General features: G+C 51.5%; 2 protein-coding genes across 4 annotated transcripts in view; one reads left to right on the top strand and one right to left on the bottom strand.

The window, feature by feature from the left end:
* Positions 1-10,005, top strand: part of LOC115839187 (fer-1-like protein 4) — a 49,569-nt gene extending 39,564 nt beyond the window's left edge. Inside the window, 12 exon segments of the mRNA XM_060285321.1 lie at positions 2,688-2,815; positions 3,002-3,172; positions 3,593-3,742; positions 4,318-4,446; positions 4,961-5,065; positions 6,250-6,348; positions 6,586-6,663; positions 6,665-6,823; positions 7,379-7,598; positions 7,600-7,638; positions 7,726-7,823; positions 7,930-10,005. Coding sequence (XP_060141304.1) covers positions 2,688-2,815; positions 3,002-3,172; positions 3,593-3,742; positions 4,318-4,446; positions 4,961-5,065; positions 6,250-6,348; positions 6,586-6,663; positions 6,665-6,823; positions 7,379-7,598; positions 7,600-7,638; positions 7,726-7,823; positions 7,930-8,119 — 1,566 coding nt within the window. The 3' untranslated portion in view covers positions 8,120-10,005.
* Positions 8,685-23,221, bottom strand: ERGIC3 (ERGIC and golgi 3). 3 transcript variants are annotated; one of them, XM_030830751.3, is made up of 14 exons: positions 23,054-23,216; positions 22,847-22,917; positions 22,639-22,726; positions 22,298-22,417; positions 18,192-18,285; positions 17,191-17,356; positions 17,008-17,065; positions 13,089-13,103; positions 12,416-12,447; positions 11,528-11,624; positions 11,387-11,451; positions 10,536-10,672; positions 10,403-10,458; positions 8,686-10,196 (listed from the first exon to the last, which is right to left on the bottom strand). In XM_030830751.3, the coding sequence occupies exons 1-14, from the start codon at positions 23,139-23,141 to the stop codon at positions 10,117-10,119; spliced, it is 1,167 nt and encodes a 388-aa protein (XP_030686611.1). In that variant the 5' UTR covers positions 23,142-23,216; the 3' UTR covers positions 8,686-10,116. The 3 variants fall into 3 exon arrangements, with proteins under 3 accessions (XP_030686612.1, XP_030686611.1, XP_030686613.2); XM_030830752.3 differs by lacking the exon at positions 13,089-13,103 and having other exon boundaries at positions 8,685-10,196; positions 23,054-23,217; XM_030830753.3 differs by lacking the exons at positions 8,686-10,196; positions 10,403-10,458; positions 10,536-10,672; positions 11,387-11,451; positions 11,528-11,624 and adding an exon at positions 11,686-11,980 and having other exon boundaries at positions 23,054-23,221.
* Between the last annotated feature and the right edge of the window lie 401 nt (positions 23,222-23,622).

Below are 23,622 nucleotides of genomic sequence, written 5' to 3'. Positions count from 1 at the left end.
TTGTTCCACGTGTAGATGTATTTCTGGTGTATCTATGGGAAGGAATGTGATCTCCGCGTCTCACTCTTCCGCCATCTTCCCGGAAGTAAATAAATTTATTTTTAAAAAATCTTTTAAATGCAATGCTGAGCTTCCAAGAAAGTAAGAGATTTTAGAGTGAAAAAAAAAAAAAACAGAATAAAAGCAGGAACTGCTTTAAAACGTACCCAGGATTTTGTTCTTATCCATGTTTGGTGAAGCCAACAGATCAGGAGATGGTTGCCATTGAAAAGATAGTCTGTTGTTTCAGTTTTCTGTGTGTGGGGGGTGGTGGTGCATGCTGTACCCTGCAGGGCCACACGGGGAAGCATGAGGGCCAGTTCAGAGGCAGAAGGAGGAAGGGAAGTGTGAGGGCCAGAGCCTTTATTGTGGTTTCTGCAGTAAAGGCAGGACAAGGCAGTGTAAGCAGGCTTAAGATTGGCTAGTTTGAATAATTCCTGTGGGCTCTGGGGTACGGGGGCTGTCTCACTGTCTCTTGTTGTCTGGAACCTGGCCCTGAGGATGATTAGGGCAGAGGAATATTACTTCCTGGAGTATAAGAGCCAGATAGAGGAGGTGGTTGGACATTGTATGGGCTCTAGATTGGTTGGTTTGTATATGAAAGGTGCTCTGGCAGGTGTGTTGTTTGCTAACTCTAGGAATTAGTATCCCTGACAGGTGCAGTTTCTCCCGGGCCAGTATGGCTCCAGATACCACAGCATCAAGATTACAGAAAACAAGAAAATATAGTTAATAACAGGGACCTAGGGAAAAGGAATGCTAAAGCTGGCTTTCACCCCACACTTACTGCTGACCTGGGAAACCTCATCTTCCTCGTGGATGGTTGACAGGCAGTGAGGACAGAAGATGAAGTCCTGGGGCTACCTAGGGGAGGAGTTTGACTGAACGGCCTTATATAAAGTGGAGCCCCCAAAATTACACCCTCTGCATAAGGATGAACAAAAATAGGAACTTGAAAGGCAGAAGGAGACACCAAGGAAACTTGCCTGTCTTAAACTTGGCATTGGTTAGAGGGGAAAAAGTTTCCCCTAGCATCCATGACCACAAGCTGGCTCTAATACAGTTCAGGGCCTGAGTTCCCACCATCTGTGTGATCCCCAAAACCTCAAGTGGAGGATTTATTTTAAAGTGGCTGCAGGCTGGTAGTTTGCCTAGGAAACTGGCAGGAGTGAAAACAAGCTCTCTCTGGCAGAGAACACCCACAACAGCCCCTCAGCATGAGTTAAACGAAACATGAATCATGATTAAAAAGTACTGAAATATAAAGAAAAAAGCCACCATGGGAGGGTGGGAGGGAGACGCAAGAGGGAGGAGATATGGGGATATATGTATATGTATAGCTGATTCACTTTGTTATAAACCAGAAATGAACACACCACTGTAAAGCAATTATACACCAATAAAGATGTTTAAAAAAAAAAAGTCACCATGAGTAAGAATTAGCAAAAATAACAACACATTCCAGACCCCCAAGGTCGTTGATATTGGAATGACTAGATAGAGAATGTAAAATAAGTATATATGAAACGTTTAAAGAAATAAAAGAATGAATTTAAAATGAGCAAGGAACAAGAGACTACTAAAAATAAACAGCAAGTTGAAAGGCCCAGTTAGAATGTTTAGAAATTAAAAGTGTAATGTTTTTAAATTTAAAACTCAATAATGGAACAAAAAATTTGAACAGTCACTTCACAAAAGCAAATATATATATAAGGCCAATAAGCACATGCAAAGATGCTCAACGTGCTTCATCAGCAGGGAAATGCAAATTAAAACCACAATGAGCTACAATTTCACAAGCGCTAGATTGACGAAAATAAAAAGACTGACGATACCAGGTGTGAAAGATGTGGGGCAACTGGAACTCTCATACATGGCAGGTAGGAGTGTAAAAAGACTAAAAATATATTGCTGTGTATAAATTATACTTCAGTAATTTATGCATAAGTTATGAATTTACTTAATTACACAGTTATCAAAAACAGAAAAAGTAAGTTTTCTAAATATAGTTTAAACCATGCAATATAGTGCTATATATTGCTTAGGGACGTATGTATATGTAGTAAAAGTATTTTTCCTTTTTTTTTTCTGTGAGTGAGAAACCCCAAATAAAGGGTCTGGCTACTTCAGGGATGAAAAAGGAATTAAGTCAGGTCAGGGGGACTCAGGAGACTCAGGGGACATTTGTCGGTAGTGTTTAATTTATGAAACAGGGCACACACATGCTCATTGTATTATTTTTTAATACAATTAAAAAATTGTAATTATTTTTATTTAGTTAAAATATTCTTAATTTAAAAAGTAAAAAAAGGAATAAAATGTAAAATATGCTCATTGTAAAAAAATGAAGGTCAAACAATATGGAAAGTTACAAATTGAATAGTAAGATGTATAAGGGTATACATCTTTCCACATATTTTCTGTTTCATTATATCTTTTGTTATACTTGTATGTCTTAAGTATTTCAATAATTAATTTGAAAGTAAGTAAAAGTCATCTTGTGCAACCTCTCAGCTACCTCCTTGAGGTGGAAGATCTCTCCCTGGTAACTTCCTGTTTACACTCAATCGGAGATTAGATCCGGCAAGAGCCACCTTGGGTTATGACAATGACATTTCTTTCGTTTCCACCCCATACTGTCTCCCTAGGCTACCAACCTGGCTCCTGTGGACGCCAACGGCAAAGCACACCCCTATGTGGTGGTGAGCGCTGGCTGGGAGTGGCTGGACACCAAGGAGCACTACATCCTCAAGTAGCTGAACCCCATCTTTGGAGAGTGAGGCGGGACCCTGGGCTTGGGAATGGAGAGCAACTTTGCCATCCCGCCCTGTGGCTCTCACTCAGGCAGCTGATGTGGTGTGGGGGAATGGACAGAAGCTGTTGAGTCCCCTCACACCCCTACCCCTCACAAGACCTCCTCCTAGGGTGTGGAGGTGTTCTCATCACGCTCTCTCCTGGCCAGGGCCCTAGAGCTCAGCATCTCTCTCCCTGCTGAGCCAGAGTTGACCGTGGCTGTGTTTGATCATGACCTCGTGGGTTCTGATGACCTCATCAGAGAGACCCATGTTGATCTGGAAAACCGATTCTATAGCCACCACAGGGCGAACTGTGGGCTGCCGTCCCAGTATGACGTGTGAGTCCAACAGGGCCCTCAGGAGTCATTCTAAGTCTGACCAAAGACATTCAAGTTCGCATCCCACCTGCCTGTCCAGATCCTTTGATTTCATAGAAGGGGACTCCCCTGCGACCAAGACATTATAGCTTAATGGTCAAGAAATGGGCTTGGGAGTTGGGATCCTGTAACTAATAAGTCACTTGGCTTTCCTGAGCTTCAGTTTCCTCATCTGAAAGACGGGTAATATCAGTATCTCCTTCACAGGAGCACCTGCCATGCATACTTGATTTTCACCGTTACCGTAAGCGAGGGCTAACCTGTCCCGCAGAGGAGTTACAAACCTGGATCCCAAGTCCTCAAGGGCACCCATCCCTGCCCCTGTGCCCAAGTACGTTCATATCCTGGATCCAACTGAGGCACATTCCTTTTCTGCCGCAGGGATGGCTACAGTGCCTGGCGTGACGCATTTCGGCCTTCGCAGATCCTGGCGGTGCTGTGCCTACCCTATGGCCTCCCCCCACCTGAATACCGAGCCGGGGCTGTCAAGGTGGGCAGCAAACTCTTTCTGACACCGCCAGAGACCCTGCCCCCAGGTACCAGCCCCTCTCCGCTGCACAGTCCAGAGGGAGCAAGATGGAAGAACAAGGTACAGGGGGACCCTGGTGCCCAGCCTAGTGTGCCCCACAAAGAGCCCGCCTCCCTCTGCAAGCAGAGGAGCTGAGTTTTGGCTGAGTAAGGATGATAGTGGAGAGAAAGTGGTCTTTGTTGGTGAGTGTGAGATCTCCAGGGAGCCCTAGCGAACCCCTCGGAGCCGTAGCTAACTGGGTCCCATACAACGTAAAATACGGATGCAGAATTTAGCTCATGCTTCATATATGGCCAGTGGTCTGTTCTCTAAGCAAGGTCTGCACAGAGGCCACAAAGCCTCCAACCCCACTGTCCCCCTGACTGCTGGCTTTTCACTGGCAAAAGTTGTTAGAGCTTTCTGTGCATTGTGGACTTGCCCTCCCAGCCCGTGGGTTTGTCCGATGCAGCAGCTGCCTCAGCCTAGAGCGTCTACTGAGGGCAGGGGGAGGAAGGGAGGAGAGTAGGGAACTGTGCGGAACCCAAGCTCACACACCTCTTGTTGCAGGTAGTGGGGACTCCGAGGTGGCAAGTGAGGTCCCTGAGGAGCCCCAGGCATTGCTGGTGCTGCGGCGCTGGCAGGAGACGCCTGGGCTTGGGATCCAGCTGGTACCTGAGCACGTAGAAACATGGCCCCTCTACCATCGCCGCAGCTCAGGGCTGCTGCCGTTGAAGGAGGGCTCAGCACCCAACCCCAGAACCCCAGGACTCCCACCTGGTCCTGGACCTGGGCCCCCAGGACGCCCTTTCTCCAAGACCTCCACCTGGGCACTGGCACTTTGGACTTCGGCTCCTGATCCTGGTGCCCAGCATCCCCACTCCAGTCTTGGACTTCCATCCTGGACCCCATACCCACACCCTGGACTCTGGTTCTGAAGGATCCCCACCCCTGGGCCACCAAGGCTCAGACCTGGCACTCCCAACCTGACCTCTACCCCAGATTCCTAGGATCTGGACCTGGGAGCAGTAGATCTTACTTTTGATCTCAGCCTTCCACTTCTGGGGCCTCATCTCTGAACCCTCAGGCTAACGTCAACCCTGGAATTCCCAGTTCAGACTCCACCTTCATCCTCATACCCCAGGATCTGCCCTCTTGACCCCAGCTCTTCTCTCCACCTGGGGTAAGGCACAACCTCTGGCCACAGGGCCGTTAGGGGGGTGGGACCCAGCAAGACCCTTTAGCCTCTTCCTGTGCCCCCAGGGATCCCTTCATGTGTGGATTGACATCTTCCCCGGAGATGTGCCTGCCCCACCTCCAGTTGACATCAAGCGTCGGCAGCCAATCAGGTAAGAGAGTCCTGGTCCATCCTCCCATGGGGTGGGCACATCTTGGACAGCCCACATCTTGGACAAGGGCTCTCTGAAAACCTGTGCAAGTGCCCCCATGAAGCAGGCAGAGCTGATCCAGGCTTCAGATAGGTGAGCCATTAAATTCCCTTTTTTTTTTTTCATAAGCCATTGTGAATTGGGTGTCTGTTACTTGCAACTAAAACAGTCCAAATACCAGTTAACCCCCTTTTGACCTGAGCTACTCTGAGTGGAGGGTGTGTGCACTTCAGATGTCAGCAATCTGTCACTTTCTACCTCTGGGCTCTGCTTTCCTTGGTGTCACTCTCATGGAGACTTATGCAGTCTGGGGTCCAAGTGGCTTTTAACAGTGGAGGCTTACATCTTACCAACCGGACCACTTGAGCAGGGAAAAAAAACACGTCTTTCCCAGTTAGAGCAAAAGTCTCGAGCTGACTCTCATTGGACCAGCTTGGGTCAAATGCTGATTCCTGAACCAACCTTTGTGATCAGGGAGCTGTAATGCATTGACTGGCCAGTCCTGGGTGATGTCGTAGGTGATATACCAACCTCTGGAGCCAGAGAGGGGTTGGTCCGCCCCGCCAGGATAACACAGACTGACAGTAGTGGGGGTGGAGTGGGAGCACCAACAGAAAATCAGAGTGCTGTCAACAAGAGAGGGGAAATTGATACAGGGCAAAAGAAAACAATAGATATCCAGGAAACCTCATGACAGACAAGGACAGGGCTATTTGGGGTAGGATCAAGAATGTCACAGCCCTTCCTTCTGTCCCCCAGGGGCTGCGTGCTGTCATCCCCACTTGGTGTCTCTCTGCAGACTGTCTCTCTCTGCTTGCACAGCACTTTGGCTTGTGGTGGCTCCAGCTCTGCATCTGATGCTTTTTGAGTCAACCTTTCAGGGTCTTGATTCCAAATTTATGGGCGGGAGAAGCCCATTGGCCCAGCTTGGGTCAGCAGACCATTCCTGGTGCCATCCGGGGGTGTGGGGGTGGTCCGTGATACCTGGGGCTGTCCCTTCAAGGGACCACAGACATCCTGATCACCCGGCTGGGCACACATCAGGTGCTCAATGCATGTCAGTGGCCCTGGCCCACGTCCTTCCTGCAGCCCCTCCCAGGACCCCTCTCGAGAGTCTGAAAACCCTCCCCCAATACATCCCTCAGCTATGAGCTCAGAGTCATCATCTGGAACATGGAGGATGTAGTTCTGGATGATGCAAACCCACTCACTGGAGAGATGTCGAGTGACATCTACGTGAAAAGGTAGGCCTACAGGCCGAGCGGGCACATGGCTGTGCACTGAGGTGCGATTTCAAACAGGGGCTTGGGCCCTGAGCTGAGCCAGAGCTCTGGCCCCTAAGCCCTCGATGGCGCCCGGAGCTGGGTGGAGGGACCAGTCTGGTGGTAAGTGGAGGGGCAGGCTAGGTGAGGAGCCGGTTTCTGGGCTCCGTCCAGCACGGATACCCATCCCCTCCGCCTGCACCTTTCCCCTGGCTCCAGCTGGGCGAAGGGGCTGGAGCAAGACAAGCAGGAGACAGACGTTCACTTCAACTCTCTGACAGGGGAGGGAACTTCAACGGCGCTTCGTGTTCCGCTTTGACTACCTGCCCACCGAGCGAGAGGTGAGCGTCCGTTGCTGGCCTGGACCCTTTGCCCTGGAGGAAGCTGAGTTCCGGCAGCCATCTGTGCTGGTCCTGCAGGTCTGGGACTATGACTGCATCTCTGCCAACGAACGACTTCCTTGCTACTGCTTAGCTGCCCTCCTACCTCAACCCCTGGCCCCGATTTCTGCCCTCGTTGCCCTGTCCCCTCTCTCCTGGGTTCCCTACTCTAACCCAATCCTCAATCCTGGATTTCAGACTCTAGGTCTGCTTTCTGGCCTAATTACTGAACTTATTCAGCTCTGAGCACCATAACCTCCATTTCCACCCAAATCTCCCACTCAATCCTCTAATTTGACCTGAGCTCGGGTTACACTGGACTCGACTCCATGGCCTTTAGTCCCTGCTTTGGCGGTCTGGTCCCATCCTTGGGCCCTGTATCATCAGGGTCTGACAACCTGCTGACATTTGGGCTGTGGTGTGTGGTCCATAGCTGTGGCCTGACTGCCACATTCTAACTTTGGATGCCCCGATTTACAATCCCGCTGTGCTGCCCTTCCCCCAAGATGCTCTCAGCCATCTTGTCACTTCCTACCTCTGGGCTCGGCTTTCCTTGGTGTCACTCTCAGGGAGGGGAGGTTGGTTCAGATAGACCTTGAGCTCCTGCCTAACCCAGAGAGCTCTGGACCTGCAGGATCCTTGGAGCTGCAGCTACCGGACATGGTGCGAGGGGCCTGGGGCCCCGAGCTCTGCTCCGTGTGGCTGGTCCGGGACGGGGCCGGGCCAAGGCGTAATCTCTTTCGCTGCCGCCGCTTGCGGGGCTGGTGGCCTGTAGTGAAGCTGCGGGTGCCGGAGGCTCAGGCTGGCAAGAAGAAGAGGAAGAAGAGGAAGAAGGGCCGGCCAGAAGACTTAAGAGTTCTTGGACTCAGGAGGCAACGTCTACATCCTCACGGTGGGTGCGGCCAGGGCAGGAACCGGGCCAGGCAGGGGCCAGGCCTGAGCCGGCCTAAGAACTTGGCTTCCGTCACCCCTTTTCCAGGGGAAGGTGGAGGCTGAGTTTGAGCTGCTGACTGTGGAGGAGGCTGAGAAACGTCCAGTGGGAAAGAGGCGCAAGGAGCCAGAGCCCTCGGAGAAGCCCAAGGGTGCGGGCGGTGCGGTGCAGGAGGCGGGGCCAGAGCCTGGGGGAGGGGGGAGGGGGCAGCCGGGGGGCTTCCTCATCCTTCCGACACCACCTGCTTCCCCGCAGCTGCCCCGAAACCTCCTTCAACTGGTTTGTGAACCCGCTGAAGACCTCCGTCTTCTTCGTCTGGCGCCGGTGCTGGCGCATCCTGCTGCTGCTGGCGGCGCTGATCACTGTCTTCCTCCTCCTCGTCTCCTACACCAGGCCTGGCCTGATCAACCAGGTTACCGTCCGCCCCCTCCACCGCCCCTGACTGACCTTGGACACTCATCCCGTAATGCCAGCTCCTCAACTCCTGCCCCTGGTGTCCTTCCCACCAACAGGAACCATCATGGCGTTCCCTGCTTTCTCTGTGTAAACCTTACCAGGTATCCACCCTGTCCCCTGAACACATGCTGCATATAATAAATGACACTAGGGGCAGAGAACAGATGTGTCCTTCGGTGGCCTCGGGCGCATGAATGCACAGGATGGGAGGCTGCCCACGTGGCCCTGCTGCCGGGAAGGACAGGGCCCCGCGGCGGGTCACAGCCGAGGAGCCCTGGCCACCGAGGTGTCAGGCCCTCGAGCAGCCCACCTGCTGCGCCTGCTCATGCCAGCGGCTGGGTCCCTCTCACCCCACCTGCCGTGGCTTCTGCTGCTCCATTGCAGCTAAGCCCTTTATGTGCTCCGTGAACCTGTACCGACCCTGAGAGAAGGCAGATCACTTAGGACACTTGACTGCAAGTGACAGAAATCCTAACCCAAGCTGGCTTAAGCAAAAAGGGAATTTATTGGCTTACACAGCTGTAATTCCCAGGAATTGGTTGGCTTCAGGTGCTGTTTGTCTCAGGGTTCAAACAGTGTCACTAGGACTGGTTCTCTGCCTGAGCTTGGCGCTGCAGTCCTCAGGGGAAGCTCATTTGCAGACAGGGTCTCTCCTTGGAAGTGCAGGACGGCTGCAGCAACCCCACGTCTCCCCATACGCATGTCCGGAAGGAAAGAAAGCTTTCCTAGGCCTGACAGATGCTAGCTTGCTCTGGGTCACTGGGGTGTGGGTGTGGGATGGGATGTGCTGATTGGGGCCCTCCCCTGGGGCTTAGGGTGGGAGATCAGCCCTCTTCCCAAATCACACAAGCAGACAGTGGGCGGGGAGGTTCCCAGAGGAAACCCAGGATACCTTAACAAGGGGGAATGGTTCCCGGGTGACCAAAAAAACAAGGCTCACTACAGCTGACAATATCACCCGCAATTCATAAATGAGACAAGGGCCCACCAATAACACGTCCAAGGTCACAGCTCGTAAGTGGCCACATCAGAGCTGGGTCTCATGTCCGGCTGCCTCCAGAAGTTTTGCTGTCATTGCCCTACTCTGCTTTCTGTCCTCCGCTTCTCCCCTCACTACTGTCTTACACTGAAACTCCCTGAGAAATGACTGGCTGAACTGACCAGCTACTAATGTCCCTGGTTGCCTGGGCTGTGCAGTGGTGAGGTCTCAGGGCCGGTTCCCCACACATCTTAAGGGCTGTAATGGGAAGGCCTGACTAGGTCCAGAGCCAGAGTCTGATACTAGCCCTGCTTCAGAATGGCCACTGCTACCTTCCCTCCCTGTTTTTCAGTTCTGTGTCCACCCAGGAAATTGCAAAGGACCTGGCTGTACCCTTCTGGGCACCAGGAGCCAGCAGGCACTTGGCACATCGCAGGGTCAGTGAGCAGGAGGGGATCAGGTGACTGAGCCCAGGGTGGCAGGGAGGGGCCCCAGCTTAAGCCACCACTGAGGTGGCAACCCCCAGCCTGCAGCCAGGGCCTATTACCAGTGGGGTCGGAAACTCACAAGGCTGGGGGCCAGGATGACTCCAGGAAGCTCATCCTGGACAGGTCCATCTCAGCCCTGGGGCTGAACCCAAAAGGCCTGAAGGCCACGGTGGGAGGGACTGATGATGGGGCTGTGGAGTGAACATCAGTCTGGTTTGAATCAAGTCCTATTAAGCAGGGACGTCCACGTGGGGCTCCCAGGGGCACCTGGCTCTGCAAAGTCAGTCCTGACTGCCTTTGATAAGTGGCTGTGATGAGGGTTGTTCCCACGCTCCAGCCAGACCCAAGAACCACACAGAGACCAGCGAGTACTATCACAATTGATAGATTTACCAACCTGGGGCCGCGACTGACTCTTTGCAGAGGGGGTGTGCGGGGTGGGTGGGGTAAGAGGCTGGGAAAATGACCACAAGGCCAAAGGAAAACAGGGACTTGTTGGGGGGGAAGGACGGACAACTATGTTGTCTTCCCTAGATCAATTTTCTTCTGGATGGCTCGAGCCGAGTGGTAGATGAGAGAGTCGATGAGTCCGGCCACTGGGGAGAGAGACGAGGGCTGGCACTGGCCCAGGTGGGCTCTTGGCTTGACCTCCGGGCCTTGTCACCTGACTGGCCAGGCCAGCATCCCCCCCCTTGGCCCTTGAAGTGCCCCTCCTCCCTCAACCAAAACCTAGTGGGGGGAGTCAAGCTTTACACTCCCCATCAAGCCCTGAACCCCAGACAGACACCCTCGAGCTTCTAACCTGTGAACATGCCCCCGATGATAGCGCACACGCCTGTCAGGAAGTGTGTGAAGGACCTGGCAGAGGGGCGGGGGAGGGTCAGCAGGCACCCCACTCCCTGCTGGCCCAGGCCCCTCCCTTTCCCTGCCCTCACCTGTGCTTCTCCGTCAGCTTCACCATCATGGGCGAGAGCTCGTACAGCACGAAGACTCCAGGAAGCCCCTGATCGCCCATCAGCCCATTGGCGACCTTCTCATGTCTGGTCACAGAGAACTGATTTGTCCTCAGCACCTGGGACGGGAGGGGAGCCTGGGCCAGGGCTGGGTCTATGACCTGGCTCCCAACCCTGCCGCCCCACCCCTGCTCCTACCCCTGGTGTTGCAGTGCCTTGACTGTGTGGAGGAGAAAACGAGGCCCCACCTTGGAAACAAACACTGCAAGGCCTGGGGACCACCTAGATGCCCTCTCCCAGCCTGACCATCCCAGCTTCCCCTCCAGTCACCAGCTCTTTACAGCTTCTCAATCCCAGCTACGTTTGGTGGACCCTCTCAATGGGGGTCCAGGGGCGAGAAGCAACTCTCCAAGGCTGTACCACAAGCTCCTGGCGAGGCTGGGCCTGACTTCCTCTCTGCTCAGTCCCTTGCATTCTACCAGTCTGCGGAGACGCTGCTCCACAGGCCACAGCAGAGACGGGAGGAAGGGGCATGGGCGGGTTGACCTTGCTAGCTCCTGGCTCAGGGCAGATAACGGGGGACAGTGAGGCAGACAGAGAGTGGACACGGGAGGAGTGGATGGAGGTACTTTGGGCAAGTAGGAAAAGCGCTTTGAAATCTGACAGCCTGGGGCCTGAGCTCTGGCTGTGAGGGCAAATCACCTACCCTCTCTGAGCCTCACCTTGTCACCCATCATATGGGGATAAGAGCAGGACTCCGCTTCCCAGCTTGAAGGAACTCAGGTGCCTGGCACCAAGAGGGTGCCCGGATGTCTGAGCTCCCTCAGACTCACCTCCCCATCTACCTTCATGTACACCGTGGGCACCACCTTCACAAAGTACTGGAACATCATGGAGGCTGCAGGGAGAAGAGGGCACTGGGCGTGGGTGCAGGCAGGGCTTGGGTAGCTGGGGGCTACCTCCCAGGCTGGTACCTTGGGGTGCAGTGACGTTGGTGTGGTCCAGGGGGTTCACAATGCCCGGGTAGTCCTCCCCGAATGACAGGTGCTGGATGTAGTGGGTCATGTTGATCTGCAAGCAACACCAGCTCCTGGGTCTTGGAGCACTCGAGGCCCCGAAAGGCCCCTCCCTCTCAAAGGCTCTTCAGACAGGAGCAGACAGGGGCACCTGGGTCTGGGGAGTGGGTGTGTAGAGATGGGCCAAGGGCTGGGCCCTGCCTAGGAGAACCTGCTTGAGACAGGCACCCCCACCCCACCTAGGAAGTCCTTCCTCAGGGTCTGGGGGCTCCTGGGGCTCCAGAGTTTGAGGCTCTGGCTGCACCCACCCATTAGCCAAGCACAGACTGGACATGGGCCCTGTGTGGCAGGTGCTGGCTTTGCCTGGAGGCGCCCCAGATCTCCCAGCTCCGGCGCCTGTCCTGCTCCTGTCTAGATCAAACAGCCATTAGAGGGATCTTTTAAAAAAGTACAAATCTGATTATGTCATAACCCTGTTTAAGGTAAGCCAACAGCCTCCCAACTGCTTGGGAAAAAGTCCAGACCCCCCGGCCGGCCTGCCAACCCTCCAGCCTCATCCTCATCCAACCACATGGCCCTGTTGTTCCTTAGAAGTGCCCCAACCCTCCTGACCTCACCCCAAGGCTCCCTCTTCCCAGATGCTCTTGTCCAAGCCCATCCCCTGTTTCCAGCCCACGCGGATCTCAGTTCAAAAGTCACCGCCAGTACCCTCGGACTGCACCCCCTCTCAGAACATGGTTTATTTTTCTATATCTGCTCCCCACCCCAGGATGTCTCTACAGAGAATGAAGGCAGCAGCACGCTTCCACCTCCACCCGCCCTCCATGGTTTCTACCTGGTACGTACATTGTCGAGGCCAAAGCTCTGCAGGTCATGGACTAGGAGAGAAGGGAGAAGATGTCAGCAGACGGAGCAGGCTCCCCACACCCTCGCCTGGGCCTCCTCACTCCTCCCTCTGGACTGTGACCCACCTGGCTCGTCCTCTACCCCTCATTCACTCACCAGTCTGGCCCTGCTTGAGGGCAGCCAGAGGGCCTGCCGCAGGCCTGCGTGAGAGTCCATGCCCTCCACAGGCCCCACTTCCTCCCTCACATACACAGGGAGCCCTTCACGGGCATCACTCCAGGCCTTTGCTCCCACCAAGGCCCTGCCTGCATCTCAGGAAAGAAAACCCACTGACTCAGGTTTAACGAGAGCCGATGGCCAATCACTGAACCCCAGAGTGAGGTGGGACCTGAGAATGTGGTCCAAGCTCTTACCCTGCCTCTTCTGCCCTCACCCTCAACCCACCAAAGGAAATCCCACAGGCAACCTGCCCCCTCTGTTCCAGAACAAGCTCTTCCTGCCCTCTAACCCTGATCCCTCCCTGCTACAAGGAACCCCACCTAAAAGATACATCCCACTGCTTTTTATAGTCACCGGGCAGCCATCCCGCCCATCCACACCTCCGCCCATCCTGGGAGGGCAGGCTGCCCCAGAAATGGGGGCTTGGCCTCCCTGGGAGGGCAGGGCCACTTACTCTCCACAGCATGTACTGCAGCATGGGGGAGGGAAGAAGAGAGAAGGGAGGAAGAGAAAAAAGATTCAGAGCTTCACAACAAGAACTACAAGAATTACAGACCAAGATATGTGGTAGAAGGGAAGACTGGATATTTCTGCCTCAGCAGCAGGGTCTGGACTCAGCTAACAAGCTTCCTCCTGGTCCCCTCCCCAAAGGAGCCCTTCCCTGGCCAGAGAAGAAGGCAAGGGGGCTTGGGGGCAGAAGTATGGTGGCCTAGGAAGAACAAAAGACCTAGAGCCCAGAGTCACTTTCCTAGCTGTGTGACCTTGGGCAAATCACTTGTCCTCTCTGAGCCTTGGTGTTCCCCTCTGCACAGGGCTGTCCTGAGGACCAGACAGGATCTAAGATGGGAAAGTACTTGGTAAACTTTACAATCTTCCCCTTTTCTTCCCCAATCAACATAATGTCAGAAACTAGCTCCCAGGCCTTCAATTCAGCCTCTGGCCTCAGGCAACTGTAGTTCTGTGTTTCAAACATCCTTCTAGGATATGGAGTGCCTTTTGCCCTGGGCTCCCTGACTATGACAACAGCCCAGACAGAGAAGCAGAGACGCACCACCTGCAGGCCCTGCGCCCACAGCTCCACGCTGATCGTCTTCCTAATCCCAGTAAGACCACCCTTCCCCGGCCCCCTCCAGATCCACCTGCCTGCTCCTCTCCAACACTCAGCCTCATCCCCGACTGCCTTAAAGACCAGCAGGGCCATCTCCATCAGGCTTGTTACTCCTGCTGTCCTTCGTCACCGGGCAGCTCAGGACTGCCAGGTCATCTCTCATCCCCTGGACTCTTGTCACCATGTAGCTCTGTACACTCCCTTAGTATAATCCCGACTCCCATCCCTCCCAGACCCTTCCACGTGCCCTGTTACTCATCAGCAAAACCTCAACATCTTCAACCTCCAAACCTTCCCTCCACCTTGTGCTCTGGCGGCAGCCCAGCTCTCCCTTGAGAGCACTATTTCCCTTGCAGACCCCAAGCAGTGACTATTTCTCTCCCACACCTGTCCTCCTCCTTGGCCTTAAGAGAGGTCCTCCTTGCTCCTTAATGCCATTTCCAGATCACTGTCCCTTGATCTTCCTTAAAAGTCTCCAGGTCTGCAGCTCCTGGAACACTATACCACCTCCCATCCCCATCTGTTTGCTGGAGATCCACACAGAACTGCCAGTCAGTTCTCCCATGCCAGTTCTCAAGAGTTGTAGCCACTGTCACGCTCTCCCATACGATGGTCCTGTCACAATTCCTGGTGATTTCAGCTGCCAACCTACCCAAACCTGTGTAGATCTGCCCTTCCTCCTGTTGTCAACTTGGGGCTTTCTACACCTCTAAGGCACTACATTCTGTCTTCCTTTTCCTCCTCAAGGACTTCACTCCAGTAAATGTCTCTCTCATCTCCGGAGCATCGCTTCTGCTCTCTTCAGGAGGTAACTTCCAACAGCATGTTAACACACTGCTACATCACACATCTTACAAAACCCCCCGTGACTCCACATTTCCCTCCAGCCACAGCCCACTCTCTCCCTTCCCTTTAGAACAAAGCCCACAAGCGCTGCCTCTGCTCACTGGCTCCACTCCTCTCCCATTCCCTCCTGAACCACTCAGTGGTGCTTCCTGGCACTTCACCCGAACTGCTCTGTTAAGGTCACAATGACCACTGCCACGTTATACACCCAATGGTCGTTGTACTTGATGTCCAGAAGCATCTGATATGGTTCTGGAAACACTTTCATCCCTTGGCTTTCAGGATGTCTGGTTCACACTCTCATCTCCTCGGTGTTTCTTAGCAGTCTCCTCTGCTGCTTCCTCCTGATGCCCTGTCCTCTAATGCTGGGGCCCGGAGCTTAGGCTCCTGAGCTCTCCTGTTCTCCATCTACCCTCACCTCCACCCAGAAGGTGATTCATTCAGTCCCATGGTTTTAATACACTGATGACTCCAACATTTGTATCTCTAGGCTAGACCTCTCCCCTAAACTCCAAACTTGAATGGCCAACTTCTTACTTGACATCTGAGGTGTCTAAAAGGACACCCACATCCCACTGGTCCGAACATGTTGAAAGTGGCTTTATGCCCCCCACTCCAACCATCTAAACCTGTTCCTCTGAGTCATCCCCCATCACTAAATGGTAACTTCATCCTCTCGCTACTCAAGTAGAAAACTTCGGAGTCATCTTGACTCCTCTTTCTCTCACCTTCGCATCCATCAGCAGCTCCACCTTCAAAATACCCGCAGTCACTTCTCACCACATCTACCACCACTCTGGCCCCGCCCCCATCACCTGGTGCCTGAACCGATTGCCGTTAACAGCCTCCTGATCGGCCTCTCTGCCTCTGTCCTCCTCCGCCACACCCCCGACCCGGGCCCACCGTCTTCTCCACAGAGCAGAGGGCTGCCTGTCTTTTCAAAATTAAGTCAGATCACGTGCCTCTTCTTCAGAGCCCCACGACAGCCTTCCATCTCATGCAGAGCAGCAGCCCGAGTCCCTGCAGTGCCCTCCTGGGCCCTGTTACCTCCCTCATCTTACTGCTAACCACACAGCTTGGCTAACTGTGCTCCGGCCACCCTCACTTCCTCACCGTGCCCTGAGTTCACCAAGCACATTCCTGCCTTAGGGATTTGCACTTGCTATTCTCTCTGCTTGAAACACCTCACCCCCGTCATCCACATGGCCGGTCCCTTCACTTTCTTCAGGTCTTCACTCAAATGTCATCCATCAGAGTCTTCCCCTGACCACCCGATATGGAATGGTACTCACACACCGTCTCACCCAACCTCTCGGCCCCATCATCCTTATCCTGCCTTTTTTGGGTTTGAGTTACCTAATAGCATCTGATATACATTTTACATACTTATTTATTGTCTGTTTCTTTACTAAAATGTTCTGAGGGCAGGGACTTTTTTTTTCATTAAAATAATTTTTTTTGGCTGCATTGGGTCTTCATTGCTGCGTGTGGGCTTTCTCTAGTTGTGGTGAGTGGGGACTATTCTTCATTGTGGTGCACAGGCTTCTCATTGCAGTGGCTTCTCCTGTTGCGCAGCACAGGCTCTAGGCACACAGGCTTCAGTAGTTGTGGCTCCCAGGCTCTAGAGCGCAGGCTCAGTATTTGTGGCACACGGGCTTAGTTGCTCCGCGGCATGTGGGATCTTCCTGGACCAGGGATCGAACCCGTGTCGCCTGCATTGGCAGGTGGATTCTTAACCACTGTGCCACGAGGGAAGTCCCAGGGACTTTGTTTTGATCACTGCTGTATCCTTAGCACCTAGACTAGCACATGGCGCACAACAGGTGATTACTAAATATCTAGTGAATGTACGAATGAATAAATGAATGAGAATAAATCTCATTTATTCATCCTTGTGAACAACCCTGTAAGGTAGGCACTATTTCAGGCCCATTTTATAGAAGAAGAAATTGAGTAGGGCTCAATACGTACTAAATACGACACAGCGTGGGAGAGGCAGAACCCGGGTTCCAAACCAGCTCTGCTTCCCCCAAAGCCTCACACACAGGTCATCTGATACTGGGGGCTACCATTTAAATAAGTACCTACCACAAGCCAGGCTCTGTGCTATCATCTTTAACCTGCCCAAACAGCATAGGAGATGAGTACTATCAGCCCCACTTTAAAAAGGAGGAAACTGAAGCTCAAAAAGTTAAGGAAATTTCTCAAAGTTTCAGACAGCCTGTAAGGTCTAAAACTGAAATCTGAAGCCAGGCAGTCTGGCTCCTCAGCCTGTGCTCTTAACTGTTTACCAAACTGCTGCCCTGGGTTCAGGGTCTGCTCTGGGCCAAAGACAAAAGAGCAGGAGGCAGCCGAAGGGGCACTCAAACTCGCCAGGTGTTCAGGGGCTAAAGCTCCCAGCTGATGTCGGGTCACTTACCGTGCACGTGGGACTGCTGGAAGCTCTTCCCGGGGGCAAAGTGGAAGTTTCCCGCCACCTGTAGGGGAGATGCCCTCTCATTCTCCAGCCGTTTCCTCCCTTCCCTTTGTCCCCTCGATTCACAGTGGAGTGGGGCCAACCCACACCCCAGCTGGCCCTGTCCCGCCTTGGCTCCTCCTGTACCTTGTTGACTTCCAAGAAGCCGTACACCTGGCAGCCTTCATTCTTCTGCTCCTGCATCTTCTGGCTGAAGCCCTCTCGCCGGCACTGCTCAATAGTGTCTGGGTTCTTGAAGGCCCAGCCTCGACGGCGATATGCCTCCCGCACATCCTCACAGGAGTTACAGCACCTGTAGGGGAGGAGGTGCAGGGGGAGAATGTCAAAGAGGCACAGAAACAGTGCCGGCACCTTGGGAAATAAAGCAGTTCTGCCCACTAATGAAGCCTCTGCCAGCCTCAGCCCTGACCATCCAGTGTTCTCAAAGTATGTTTCCTCAGTGGCAGCAGGACTGTTAAAAATACGTATTCCCATTTTCTTTGGGGTGATGAAAAGTTTTAGATCAGATTGTGGTGATGGCTGCACAATGCTATGAATGTAGTTAATACCACTGGATTGCACATATGAAAATGGTTAAATGGTAAATTTTATGTCATATATATTTTACCTAAAAAATTTTTTTAAAACTACATATTCCCAGGCCCTGCCCTAGACCTGGTGAATCAGCCTCTCACGGGTCAGGGCCTGAGAAACAAACCAGCAGTTACCATATATGGAAGGCTTAATTAATAACCTGTGCTGGGCCCTCCATCTCACTGCTTTACATACATATTCCTTATGTGACTCTTATGAGAAAGGTGCCATTATGGTCCCCCTTCACAAGAGAGGGTTACATAGCTTGGCCCAAGGACCCATGGGTAGAACCCAGGCAGCTGGACTCCAGAGACTACCTCTGAACCAGAGCAAGGACCACTTCAACTTTGTCCCCAGCTCTGCAGCCCCCAGGTAGGGCCTGGCCACAGAGCCTCAGTCGCCTGCACCAGGATCAGGGACCAAGGCTGCAGCCTGTCCCGTCCGGTCTAAATTCTTGGTCTAAACCACAGAGTCCAACAAAGGCTGAGGATGACTGACAAAAAACACCTGATGGGGGCCCAGCTCCCCACCCCCCACCCCCGACCCTGGCTCACTTGATGTCTTCCGTCTCGGCACCATAGCAGCTCTCACAGCGATTAGGGTCCAGGGAATCAGGGTCAAACACCTTCATCTCAACTTTCCCGAGCTCTAAGGGGAGGGCAGAGGCAGGGGCATCAGCTGGGAGCAGGCACAGTGAAATCTATACCCCTAACCCTTGCATGGGCCCTTTGGGTTAATAAACATTATAACAGCTAATATTTACATCAAGTTTACTATGTGTCAGGCACTAAGCATTTCTACACGTATATTATTTCTTTTAATAACGGTAATAGTAATAAAACAATAACAGTGAATACTAAATATTAGCTGAGTACAGGTCGGGGTACTTTACATATACTGTCTCTTTTCAACCCCACAATGCCTGTGAAGGTGGAGGTTATTATCCCCATAGTACTTGAGAAGGTGCTGAGGCTCAGCGATGAAAAGTGATTTCGCCCAATGCAACACAGCAAGTGGCAGATTTCAGCTCTAAATCCAAAGCGTAAGCCCTTAACCATGGCGCTTGTCCTCAGACTGCTCTCGCTGCACCTGGCTCCCTGCCTTTAACTACCTCAACATAACTGGTGATTTCAATATTCAATACCCTGATCTCCTGTCCTCCAATAATCTTTCTATTTTTGTCATCCAACCTCAGCCACGCATTTCCATACTCAGTTATTACCAGTTACCACAAAGCTTCCAAAATTCAATTTCAAGTATCCCAATCTTCAATCTTATCCTCATTTTCCCACATCACTCTCTCTGATACCCAGAATCTACCAATTCTTTGACACCACTGACACTATCACCCCTTCACATCGTCACTTCCCTCTGTGTTTAAATTTTATGGTCCGAATGAGGAATGAACAGTCTCGTCAATAAATGGTGCCAGGAAAACTGGATATTCACATGTAAAAGATTGAAATTATACCCCTCACAAAAACTAACTCAAAATGGATTAAAGAATTAAATGTAAGACTTGATACCATAAAACTCCTAGAAGAAAACATAGGGAAAGAACTCCTTGATATTGGTGTTGGCAATGGTTTTTTGGACATGACACCAAAAGCACAGGCAACAAAAGTAAAAATAAGTGCAACTACATCAAAGTAAATAGCTTCTGCACAGCAAAGAAACAATTAACAAAATGAAAAGACAACCTATGGAATGGGAGAAATATTTGCAAATGATATATCTGATAAGGGGTTAATATCTAAAACATGTAAGGAACTCATATAACTCAACAGCAAAAAAATAAATTTATTCAATTAAAAATGGGCAAAGGACTTGAATAGACATTTTTCAAAAGAAGACATACAGGTGGTCAACAGGAACATGAAAAGGTGCTTAACAACACTAATCATCAGAGAAATGCAAATGAAAACCACAAGATATCACCTCACACCTGTTAGAATATCTATTATTAGAAAAAACAAAAACAAAAATGAAGTAAGTATTGATAAGAAAGTGGAGAAAAGGGAACCCTTGTGCACTGTTGGTGGGATTGTAAATTGGTACAGCCATTATGGAAAACAATACGGAAGTTCCTCAAAAAACTAAAAATAGAACTACCATTTGTTCCAGCACTCCCATTTCTGGGTATAGATACAAAAAAAGAAAAGAAATCAGTATCCTGAAGAGATATCTGTATTCCCATGTTTATTGCAGCATTATTCACAACAACCAAGACAAAAAACAACCTAAGTGTCCCTCAGCAGATGAATGGATAAGGAAAATGTGGTTTGTTTGTGTGTGTGTGTGTGTGTGTATATGGTGTGTATATATATATATGGTGTGTATATATATAATGAATATTACATACATCATATATATTAGAATATTTTATATATATCATATACATATATTGGAATATTATTCAGTCATTAAAAAGGAAATCCTACCATTTGCAACAACATAGATAAACCTTGTGGCCATTATATTAAGGGAAATAAGTCAGATAGAGAAAGACAAATACTGTATGATCTCATTTATATGTAGAATCTAAAAAAAACAAATTCATAGAAACAGAGAGTAGACAGGTGGCTGCCAGGGGCTGGGGTATAGGGGAAATGGGGAAATGTTGGTCAAAGGGTACAGACTCTCACTTATAAGATGAATAAGTTCTAGGGATCTAATGTACAGCATGGTGACTATAGTTAACAATATTGTACTGTATACTTGAAAGTTGCTGAGAGTACATCTTTTTTTTTTTTTTTTTTTTGCGGTACGCGGGCCTCTCCCGCTGCGGAGCAGAGGCTCCGGACGCGCAGGCTCAGCGGCCGTGGCTCACGGGCCCAGCCGCTCCGCGGCATGTGGGATCTTCCCAGACCGGGGCAGGAACCCGTGTCCCCTGCATCGGCAGGTGGACTCTCAACCACTGCACCACCAGGGAAGCCCCTGAGAGTACATCTTAAATGTTCTCACCACATACACAAAAAAGGTAACTGTGAGGTAGTGGATGTGTTAGCGAACCCTATTGTGGTAATCATCTTACAACAAATATGTATGTTAAATCATCATGTTGTATACCTTAAACTTACACGATGGTATATTTCAATTATATCTCTACAAGGCTGGAAAATAAATTCTCTGGTCCACTGCTGCAATTATTCTCTTGCACATAATCACAAGTCATTTGTTCCTCTCTCCCTTTGTCGTACAAGTCTAGCAAAACTTAAATCCTAGTTGAGTTCAACTCCCTGTGCCTACTTCTTTCCTGTGCCTCCCTTAAGACTGCCTGGCAATCCTACTTTCTTTCAATAATCAGTTCACTATCCCATTCCCCACGATGACTAATTTCTATCTTTTCCCCTTTCCTTGGGCTTCCAAAATCCCTTCCCCTTTCTCCACTCTTAGCTAATGACTTTGCTTTCAATTTCCACTAAAAATAGAGAAGCAACAGAACCTCACTTCATCTCAACACCAAACCTACCAACCCGCATGCACTCTCTTCCAGCCTCCACCCTACTTCTCCGCTCTGTCTCACAGCAAGACTCCTGGAAGGGTCATCTATACTTGATGTCTCCACTTCCTTTTCTACTCTTTGGTTAGATTTTCATCCCCAACAGTATCAAAACTAATCCTTTCAGTCTCCAGTGACCTCCGTGTTGCCAACTGCAATGGTCAGAACAGCCCAATCAAGTCACTCCTGAATTCCTGACCCATAGAAACTGAAAAAAAAATGTTTGTTGTGTTAAGTCACTAACTTTGGGGGTTACTTGTTATGCAGTAGTGGATATATATTCCCCCACCTCTCCCACCTACACACACAAATCCTCTTCCTCCTTTCTGGTCATCAAGTCATTCATTTCCTCAGACCAAAGCCTTGGAATCAACCTTGACCCAACACCCAATCCTACAGCCAATTCTATTGGTTTTACTGGTGTTCAACATATGTTTGTTGAACAAATAAATGACAAAGCTCACCAACAGAGGAATCCCTAAGGTGTGAAAAATCATAGCTTTCAGGAAGGTTTTGTTATGGAGTAAAACTGACTTAATGGAGGCATTGGGAGGACACCCAGAGAGAAGAAAGGAAGCTAAAAGTGAACAGACACTCTGTACTAGGCATTGTACACATATTACTTCATTTGATCCTACAATTCCACGTGGTGGGTATAACTGTTTATCACCACTTAATAGCTGAGGTCACAGATGGCAAGAGACGAAGCTACATCCGAACGCAGGCAATCTAACCCAAGAACAAACTCAACCTTAAGCCATCCTTCATTCCAGGGAAGAGCATTCAGGGCTGAAGTCAGTCTATGGGACAGGGAAGCAACACCCAGAGAAGCGTGGGTCCACCTAGAGGAGTTCTGCCAAGGCAACAGCACATAGGATCCATCCTCAAACTTCTGTTACTCAGACCACAACAGGCAGGGATTGGGGACCTCTGAGAATGACAGCCCTGAAGAGTACTCTTCTCAATACTAGGCTAGAATACTGGATTTCAGCCCACTCTGATTCTTAATAGCTGGGGGACCCTAGGCAAGCCACTTGACTTCTCTGGGTCTTAGATGTTTCATTTGTCACTGGGCTGGTCACAGCCCACTTGCCAGAAGGTAGTGCTTGGGCTTGTCCAGCTCTGGGATTTGAGATCTGGTCTCTTCCCCCCAGTTACCATGACGTTCCGCCTCTGAGCTCACGGGAAAGCCATCCTTATCTAGCCGTTTTTTGAACAGGTTGTGTTCCACATCCAGCTGCTGCTCCCCAGCCACATCCATGGCATCAATGCTCAGATCTGGAAGCAGGAAATCAGGGTAAGGTACCGGGAACCTAAGGGCAAGGGAATCTGGGTTTTGGAGGGTAATGGGGATGCTGGGCTTGTCTTGGGGCAGCAGTGGATTAGGGGAACGAGGTTGTCCTGGAGTCCTGTCCAGAACCTAAGGCTGGAGGTGTGAACCTGGAAGCCCACCTGAGAACCCTGGGACTTGCAACTCCCACCCATGGTGAGGTACTCACAGGCACATGGCATGTGTGGAAAAAGCACATTTATGTTGATCTTCAGTTTATCTCCCCGTGACTTGTCCACGTAGAGTTCAGGATGCACCTGGGGCAGGACGACCTCAGTAAGATTTGGCCCCAAGCCTCTTTTTCCCCATTCCCATCCCCTAAAGCGCCTACCTCTAGAACGCCAAGCCCCGCCCACGTACTAGGCCCCGCCCCTTACCTCAGTGGTGAGGTAATACTGCAGCTCGGACAGGAACAGTAGCAGCATGAGAAGGCCACTGACAATGGTCACTGCGGGCAGGGAGCGAGGGTCAGGAGGGCCTCTGTTCCTCTTCCTCAGCCCCTGGCAGGCCGGGCAGGTTCCAGGCGCCCCAGCCAACCTCTAGGACACCCCACTCCCCGCCACCCCGACCCCGCCACGGCCTACCCGTGGCGCCCCCGCAGGTCTTGACCCGGAAGTCCTCCAGAGTCTTGGGGTAGGCATCGAACTGCTTCAGCTTCCCCAGTGCCTCCATGGGGACTAGCCGGAAAGAGGACGCCAACCTGCCCGCCCGCCTGCCCGCCCCTGCAGCCTCCCGCTTCCGGCCGAGCTTGAGCCACGCCCCCTCTCTGCACGCAGGCGCAGCAATGCGTACGCTCGGCCCCACCCTTCGCCCTCGTTCTCACGCAGGTCGCCCCGCCCATCCGTGCTGTCGGCACTACTGTTCAGCGGCTAAAGAGGGCTCCAGCGGTAAGGGAGCGAGGGAAGGCGGGGTGGGGGGGGTAGGTCTTCTGCGGAACAGGGTCCCCGGAGGAGGACTCCGCCGGGTAGACACAGTAATAGCAGCATTCGCTTGCCTTGCGCCAGGAACTGCGCCTCGAGTTTCACATGAGACTCTTGGAACTTGGAAGCTCCTAGAACAGTGGTTTTCAGTCTCCCCAAGCGGCAGCCCCATTATCACCTGGAATTGGTTAGAAATGCAAGTTATCGTGCCCCGACACAAACCTGATGAATCA

The sequence above is a fragment of the Globicephala melas genome, chromosome 15 (genome assembly GCF_963455315.2).
Source record: "Globicephala melas chromosome 15, mGloMel1.2, whole genome shotgun sequence".
In the NCBI taxonomy this organism is placed as follows: domain Eukaryota; kingdom Metazoa; phylum Chordata; class Mammalia; order Artiodactyla; family Delphinidae; genus Globicephala; species Globicephala melas.
The sequence above is the reverse complement of the archived record's forward strand: the minus strand, read 5'-3'. Positions and strand labels throughout refer to the sequence as shown.

Bases quoted from the DNA above. Each gene is read 5' to 3' on its own strand.
- ERGIC3 (XM_030830751.3), bottom strand. From the start codon at position 23,141: ATGGAGGCACTGGGGAAGCTGAAGCAGTTCGATGCCTACCCCAAGACT. The intron at 22,418-22,638 runs GTGAGTACCTCA...TCCTGCTTCCAG, and splicing joins TCCACACATGCCATGTGCCT to ATCTGAGCATTGATGCCATG. The intron at 10,459-10,535 runs GTGAGGGCAGGG...CCCCTCTGCCAG, and splicing joins AAGCTGACGGAGAAGCACAG to GTCCTTCACACACTTCCTGA.